The 8,480-nt window shown below is 60.0% G+C and overlaps 1 protein-coding gene across 1 annotated transcript in view; it reads left to right on the top strand.

Annotated features, from left to right (window-relative positions):
- Positions 1–8,087: 8,087 nt before the first annotated feature.
- The window catches only part of ALX3 (ALX homeobox 3), a 13,386-nt gene continuing 12,993 nt past the window's right edge, over positions 8,088–8,480 (top strand). The window contains exon 1 of the mRNA XM_027905734.1: positions 8,088–8,151. Coding sequence (XP_027761535.1) covers positions 8,088–8,151 — 64 coding nt within the window. The remainder of the gene's footprint in view (positions 8,152–8,480) is intronic.

Here is an 8,480-nt window from a genome sequence, read left to right as displayed (position 1 = left end):
GGGATGGAAGCAGCAGCTCCCAGACCCCCCTTCGTGCCTCAGTTTCCCCCCCGGATGGAGGCGTTTCCTTCCCCTGAGGCTTTGGGGTCGCACCGCGCACCTCAGCTCGGGGTGGAAACAGAGATGGGGACGCAGGAGAAGGGTCGGGAAGCCCTCGAGGTGGGGGATAAATCAGCAAAAAAACCCACAGGAGTGAGAGGAGCCGGGAGGGGGGATGAGGAAAGGGAAGAGCGAGGAGGCGGCGGCGGAGACAGACGGCACCGACCATCTGCCGCCGGCGCTTTTAATTGCTCGGGCTCGTTTCAGCTCCGCTGCCAGAGCTGGCAGGGATGGGAACCGGCGCCCGGCACCAGCCTGGGCCACCGGGAGCACTCGGGAATGGGGCGGGACGAGCCCGGACCCCGCCTGAGCAGCCCAGGGGTGGGGGGCGAGCCGGGTTTTGAGAGGCTGAGCTGGGAGAGCAGAGCCTGCCAAGGACGGGACCGGCACCAAAACCCCCTCCCCCCCCTGGCCAGGGACCTCCTGCTCCGGCAGCGCCACGAGGGAGCAGGAGATAGAGAGAAAAGCTGCTCGGAGGAGCCGCAGATGCTCCACGCAACCAGGCAGATTCCCAATCCCTCGCAGGTTTTTTTTTTAAAGATGCCTCAGTTCGAGCGCTTGACGTGCACCTGGGGCTGCCAAGCTCTGCTCCGGGCTATAATTATCCCCCTTCTCCACCAGCAGCGTCTTCTGCTGGAGCTGCTCCCTCCTCTGCAGCCCCCAACACCTCCCCTCTGCTCCCCATCCCTGCCCTCCCGCCTGGGATCCCCCTGAACCCCTCACCCGGGGTCCCCACACCCCCCGAATCACCCGTGCCAACGGGCAGAAGAGGGGAATAAAAATCAAAATACCAGAATAAAATAAAAAATCCGGGCACGGCCTGCCTTCCTTGCGGTGGGATCTTTCTCGCTGGAGCATCAGCAACCACATTCCCCGCCTCTCGAATTTGGGTGGGGTTGGGGGGGTCCTCACCATCACGGGGGGCTGCAGCCCACGAGGTGGGAGCCACGAGACCCCTCCCCACCGTGAATCCCGTTAATCAGAGCCTCTTAATTGTTTGGAAGCAGCAGGGACGATCCCAGGAGGAAAAGGCAGGGATAACTCTCCACGTCTCCGTGTGGATCCCAAATCCTGGCACCACGAGGCTTTGCAGGGCAGTCCTGTGGGGCGTTCCAGGGCTCCATACTGGGAGCACTGGGAAATCACCTCGTGTCCTTCAGAACTGCTGGGCTTGGGATTCAGGGGGGAAAAAGGAGCTCATTATTCCTGTGTCAGAGGTGTGAGTGGACAGCAGGGATCAGGAGGGGTCTGGTTGGGAAGCCGAGGGGTTGGGATGAGCCTTGGGGCTGTGAAATCCTCGCCAGAGCGTTTCCAAACAGGATTAGCGCCACCAGCACAGCAAAGGTGCCTTTCCCGGGGTTTAAATTCCTCCCTTGGGAAAGCTTGAGATTGAAATCCCAGTAAAGCTAAAAGACCGGGACAGACCCGGGGCCATGGGTGGAGGTGAGAGAGGCCAAGGGCAGTGGAGGTGAATCCGTCCCAAGGGATCACTCAGCAGGCAGCTCGATGCAACCAGAGGGCACCGACAGGAGAGTTGGAGCCTTCACCTTGGAGCAAATCCTGCTCTGAGCCCTCCCCTCCGTGCCCCCTCCATCCCCTGGGGGCTTCACCCACCCTTTTCCAGCACCCCGGGAGGGTTTATCCACGTGGGTAAAGCTTTTATCCATTCAGGGAGCAGGGGTGGGTTGGGGGTCAGCCCAGCTCTGGGAACATCCACCCGCAAACACGCGAGCCCGTGGGAGGGGTTTCTGACCCCGGCACGGGGAATTCTCCCAGTGGGAACACATGGGGTTGGAAACGGAGACTGATGTTCCCTGGGGAGCCGCTGCTGTCGGGATAAACCCCGGGAATCAGGAGTTTGAGCACTGAAAAGGAGGGAAAGGGAGATGGGAAAGGGGTGCCTGGAGCAGCGACCCTTATCCCGGTGTACCCCAGGGCCAGGCAGGGATCCTCCCAGGGATCCCGGGAAGCAACCGAGCTGGGAGGGGGAGCCGGTCCCTCTTCCCACCTCGTTCCCCCAGGTAATCGCCTCCTCCAATTACCCAATTAGCATAAGCAAAGATAATTACAGATCGGAGGCGTCCCCTCCTCCCGCGATTTCAGTGGCAAACTGAGGAGTGAGACGAGGGAAGGAAATCGCCTCCAAAAATCAGGGAATGGGGCAGCAACGCACCTTACCAGCTCTGCGGAAGGGTGGATTAAGGATCCAGGAGCTGCCAAGCAAATCTGGGATTGCGGTGGGATAACGGCACGCGGGTCCTCTGTCCTGCTGCCTCCTTTTCCTCCAGCACAGGGCTGGGATTTGTGGCCTTTTCCTGCTTTGTAATCGCCCGCAGGGAGACGTTTAATGGGCAGCTGGAAGGAGAAATTGCAGGGCTGGGCAGTTTAGTGTTAATTATATTAAAGGCATTAAAATAATTTCACGGCGGTGATGAGGGAGGAGGAGGAGGAGGAGGAGGAGGATGCTCTGGGATGTTCTGGTGGAGGGAATTGGGTACCCACAGCCAGAGCTGCACAGGCCCCGTCGGGCCCTTTGGAAAAGGTGGGTTTCTGACGTGTAACAGCCCGATTTGGAGATGTTTAGGTCGTGTTTGCACTCTCAGGGCTGGAGAAGCCACGTCCCCTCCAGCGAAGCCAACCTGGCCCAGGCAGGTGCCAGCACCGGGTTTTGTGGGAAGGCCAGCAGGGAAACGCTCCGTCCTTGGAGGAAAGGAATTAATCGCGAGGGAGAAACCGCGTTTTTCCAAGAGAAGACGGTTCTGCTCCCGCTCCCAACTCCGGGAGGAGCAGGGAGGATCCAGAGGGGCCCGTCCCTATGCCGGGTCCCGTTGTCACTAGATGGCAGTGGAGCATCTCCGTGAGCCTCGGGAGACCCCCCAAAGCCTCTGCCACCCCCTCTGCCACCCCCTCTGCCACCCCCTCCGCGCAGAGCCCACGGGAATCGCCGCACTCATCTCCCCCCGGGGCTGGTCCGGAGGGATTCCCGCTGGGATCGCAGCATTCCCGCGCTCCGAGGCATCGCCGTGTCCCTGGATACCGCCCAGTAATCCTGGCTGGCACTTTATTTGGGTGGAACAAATGAAGATCTTGGCCGCTCAGCCGGGATTTCTCCCGCGGCGGGCTCGGCCCCGGCTCACGTGCCCTGCCCCTGTGTGGGCCACGTCGGGCACAGACACGAGTGTGATGCAGATCCCAAATCCCCCGCTCCGTCCCGGGGCTGCAAACAACCCCCCAGCCCTTGCACAGAGCCCGTGGGTCCCTCTGGAACGGAGACGGGGCCAAGACAAGGGGAGGGAAGGCAAACCTGCCATCCTTTGGGGTAAAATCCGGCTCTTCCAGCCGGGTACGATCCCACGGGAACAGCCACCCTCGAGGAACCAAAACTGCCCGAGGGCTCTGGCAGCAGAGCCGAGGATTCCAGCGCTCCCAAGCAAGGAATTCCTCGAGAAAATCAGCTTAGTTCAATCGCTGCGGTGCTTTGGCACAGGGATGAACCAGAAATTAAATTAGTGTGAGTTCTTGGGCACGGATCAGCTCTGGATTCACCAAGCAGGGCACTGTCTACAGCAGAGTGGATTTGGGGAGGTGGCTGACTTTTCCTGCCTCAGCAGCAGTGCCAGAGCTGAACCAATTCCAGCAGAGATGGTTTCTGTCCATCGTGGTCGGGCCTGGGATGTGCAGCCCCCCCCAGGCTGAAACACCCGCTCAGAATGCACAGGGACACCTGAAAATTTGGGGGGAAATTCACCCCAAATCCAAGAGCAGCTGCAGGGGGAGAAAGCCCCCAGGACCAGCAGAGCAGAGCGACATCACAGCACAGGCAGGGGACAGCCAGGACAATAAAAGATGGGAATAAACACACTGGAACTACTCAGCTCCTCGGGTCCAGGGCTGAGGTGTTATAAGACACCCAGTTCAAACCCAGTAAAACCAGTATCCCACCAGCCCCTGAATCAGGCAAACCCACAACACCCTGTCTGAGCTCCCAGACCAAGCCTGAGAGAGATTTTAAAGTTTCTTCCCCAATTTTGGGCAAGACCAGGCCCCAAACGAGGGGGTGAGAAGGTGGGAACATCCCTGACCTGGATATTCCCAGGGAGCAGGTGGGATCCACGAGTCCCTGGGATTCAGCAACAAAGCCTGGGGAAAAAAAAAATAAAAAAATAAAAAAAGCTGTTGGCACCACAACATGACGAGGAGCACCCAGATATTTTGGGGGTGTTTTGGTGGTGCAGGTGAGCCTGGAGGCTTTTAAAAGCTCAGCTCAGGGTGATCCCAGCGAGCAGCACTCAGGCCACACCCACCTTCCAAAAGGATTTTTTTTTTTCTGGCAATGGGAAGGAGGGAAAGAAGGAAGCTCTGCTCATTCTCAGCCTCTTTGCCACAGTCCCCCAGGACCTGTGTTCCCTCACACCGGGGCATCGGATTTCCAGGGCTGAGGATCAGCCTCTTATCACCGGGGCTGGAGGAAATTGGGGCTGATGGGAGGCCCTGGGAGCCAGGATGGGGCTGGGAGGTCGATGCCTTTGGATCAGCAGCTGCCAGGACAGAGCCCGGGTCCCTCTGGGGTCACCAACCCTGCTGGGGGGAATTTTGGGCATTTCTGCCACCCTTCCATCCCGTTTTGGGGTTTGGGTACAGCCCTCACTCCTCCCTTGGATAAACCCTGCCCAGCAGTGGTGGTGTTAGTCGGTTAGAGTAGAGAGGGGGATGAATCCTGGGAATTGGCTGAGCTGGGAGCTGGCCCTGCTGGAATCAAAGGCTGCATCTCAGCCTGGAAGACCATCCAACCTCCACGGGGTCAGCGAGTCTGGGGGCTGAGTTAGGGGAGGTGATTAAATCACACAGAGCAGTCTCTGCGCCTCCCCGTGCCAAAAACATTCCCAGGCACCACGGGATCCAGAGGGAATGCTGAAATCCTGCTCGGAGCATCCCCTCCTGGTGCTCTGCCCCTCCTGCAGAGCCGGGGTGAGAGGAGGGATGGAGAGCAAAGCGAAGACGCTGCACCCGCCTCCTCCCTCCCCGCTGCCCATCGACCCTCCCCGCGCCACTTCCCCCCTTCCCGGTCCCCGGGCCTGGCTCCAGCCGGGGTGAGAGGATGGGATAACCCTTTCCCAATGGGATAACCCTTTCCCAGCCCCTCGGGCAGGGGAGGCAACACAGAGGGTCATTCTGCTTCCCCCCCATCCCCAGGTGCCTCCGGATTTGGGATAACAGCCGTGACTCCTCGTGCAGGGGGGTTAATTCCGGGGAAAGCCTCCCTGGATTTATTCCTTCTTCCCCCCAGGAGCTGAAGGGATGGAGCTGCCACGGGAATGTTGTGCCTGGGACCGATTAAACCCCGCCATCCCACGGGTCACGCGTGTCCCTGGGGGCGGGGTGGGGGGGGACGGGGGCATTTCCTCTCATCCAAGCAACACCCTCCCAAAAAAAAGGGGCCGGGAGAAAACCCCCCGAGCAGGGGAGGGTGGAGGGACGGGCAGAGATGCTGCTGGGAGGGACGGGGAGTTGCTGGTGCGGGTCAGATCCCGCTCGTGGGGCAGTTCCCACCCGGTGGACGCGCCGGGATCTGCGGCACCCAAATGAGCTCCTAAATACCCGTTGCCAGGGGGGTCCATCCATCCCCAGCTCCCTCCTCCTTCCTGTTCCGGCTCCTCCCTCCACCCTTTGGGCTCTGCCGGGGTGGGGAAGCGCCTTTGAAGGTGCTCGGAAGAGGCAGCGCCAAAAAACACAATCCCAAATCACCGCTTTGCCCCCAGAACAGCCCGTTTCCCACGAGGAACGTGGATCCCCCCAGCATCCTTTTTCCCCAGGCCCAGCCATTCAAACACCCGTTTTTTCCCCGCCCGAATCACCCCAGTTTGATGACTTTCCCCAGAGGTTTCACATCCTGGGATCTCGGTTCTCCGGGTCATCCCTCCAGGCTCTGCTGCTGACTCCTCAATCCCTGCTCCGGGAGTTTTTCACCTTTGTCTCGGGGCAGGAAGGGGCTGATCCTGGCTCTCCCCTCTTTCTCCAACTGGTCTGGGCACCGAGTTTTAATGGGAAAACGCTGCGGGCTGTTGGGGCAGCGGGAGGAAGGCACCTCTCCCTCCAAATTGGAGGAGTCGCCTCCACTTATTGCTCCGGGTTTTCCCTCCCCCTTCCCTTCCCTTCCCCGCTGCTCCCGAGGCTTTGAAGAGCCCTTGATGGGGTTCAGCGAGGGCAGGGAAAGCATCGGGTTGGTGAGGGAGGCGATAGGGGGAACCTGCTGGTGTTTGGGGCCCGATCCTGCGGGATTCATCCCCATCACCCACCACGGCTGCTGCTGTCGGTGAACACCCCGCGCAGGGGAAAGCTGGAACGGCAGCCAGAACAGGAGATATTTGGGGAATGGATCAGGACAATCCACCCAGGAGGCTCACACGCGGCCCTGCGGGGATGGGAATGCGATCCCAGGATCCTTAATCCCCTTGCGAGGATCCAAACACCACGCGCTGGGCGAAGCGGGACCTCTGCTCGATCCCCTCGGAGTTCCCTCTCCGGAGCTGCCACTGCCTCCTGCTGATGTGTTTGTACCAATTAACCGGCTCCAAGAAGTTAATGAGCTCCAACACCTTCCCAGCTCAGCCACGGAATGTCACCGTGCCTGGCTCTGCTTTGGGGTGGCAGAGAGAGCAGGGATGGAGCTTTGCTTCCACAAGGCATGCCGTGTATCCACGGAAATTAGGGAATTACTGCACGGTTTGGGCTGAAAGGGACGTTAAAGATCAGTTGGTTCCACCCCTCAGGCCTCGGTCGGGGGGATCTGTCCCTCCCCAGCCCTGGAGCTGGCAGGGGTCAAGTCCCATCACCATCAGGGTCTCTCGCTCCCAGAGAAGAGCAAAGGAGCTGCCCAGCTTTCCCAAAATCTCTGCACTCCATCGGTGGGTCCCCAGGGGTGAGAGCAGCAGCCCAAGGGGAAGGAAAAAGGAAAGAAGCAGAAGACCAACCCTGCAGATGATCATCAACCCACAGCACCTCTCCCACCCCTCCCCGCTCCTCACCAGCACCAAACCCACCTGGTGCCCCTCAGCGGGGCTTTTTTTGGAGGCCCCTAAGAGGTTTCTTTGGGGAGGTGGGGGTGGAATTCCTTCAAAGTCCAACGGCACGGCTTTTATTTCCCATCAAGGGGCCTTTGAGCCACGGAACCGCCCGGGGCTCCTTGGAGGGGGGGAGAGATTTGCAGTTGAAAGGTCAAAGCTGTTTCTGGTTCCCCTTATCAGCCTTGGCCGAGCTCAAGGAAAACCTCCCGAGGTCAGGGGAGCAGGGGGCGAGGGGTGGGGAGGAACCCAGGAGCCGGGAATTACGATCCTTGCCCTGCCCTGGGCCCGGCAGCCCCCCCGGTCACCGCGGGGCCAGCAGTGGGACACAACATTTTGGGGGATATCATTGCCCAGCGTGGCAACTCAGCCACTGCAGCCGTGGGGTTGTCCCCACTGGTGCCCTCTCGGCTCCCTGGAGCTGTCCCAAGTCCCTGGGTTTGGTTTCTTTTGGTTTCCGTGGGATTGGGGGACCCCCTGCAGGGCTCTGCAGAAGGAGGTGATGAAGGATTCCACCCCCCCCAGACCCACACGGGTGTCCCACGGGAGCCCTTCAGCCTGAATAACTTGGAGTAGAAGCATCTCCCAACCACATCCGAGCTGGAACGCTGCCGGGATCAGCTCTTGCCTTATTCTCAGTGTTCATCTCTTCCCGCCATCCATCCATCCTGGGTGCCCATCCAGCCACTGCTCTGAGCTGTTGGACACTCCAATCTCCCCTTCCCACTGCTCCTTCCCGTGGGTGTGTCCCGTGGGAGTGGGTGGATCCACTGGGAAGGAGGAATTCCCTGACAACCCCCCCTGGTTTCCACGCGGCTCCCCCTCCCCCCCCCAGCCCAGCTCTCAGAGCTGTCACCTCTCGTTCATCCCGACAGGTCCAAACATCCCCCCAAAACCCCTTGAAATCCCAACAGGGACAATCCCGTCATGGAAAACCAGGAGCTCGTGCTGCTCCTGTCCTTGGAGGGCCGGGAGGAGCGGGAAGCACGCGGTGAGGAGGGAGGGAAGAAACAACCCCTGGAATGCCCCAAGGGGGTTTTTTGGGATCGACCTCCCTTCTCCTGCCTCCCTTGGGACCGAACATTCCCGATCCACCCACGAACCAGCCAAGGAAGAGCTGGTGAGGGGGGAGGATTTACAACCTGTGGGGCGTCTCCTTGCTGGCACCACGAGGGTAAAGGACACACGTCCAGCATCTCCCACCCGTCTGGATCGCCCGTGGGCGCTCCCGTTCCACATCCAGCAGGAGCAGGAGCAGTGAGAAAACCCAGGGACGGCTCCTTTTCCTGCCACCAAAAAGAAGAAGAAAAAAAAAAAAAA

This window comes from Empidonax traillii, unplaced genomic scaffold, assembly GCF_003031625.1.
Source record: "Empidonax traillii isolate 1590-97213 ecotype Southwest subspecies unplaced genomic scaffold, ASM303162v1 scaffold1199:size164099, whole genome shotgun sequence".
NCBI lineage: Eukaryota > Metazoa > Chordata > Aves > Passeriformes > Tyrannidae > Empidonax > Empidonax traillii.
Note: the sequence above shows the minus strand (reverse complement) of the source record. Positions and strands in the feature narration are given on the sequence as shown.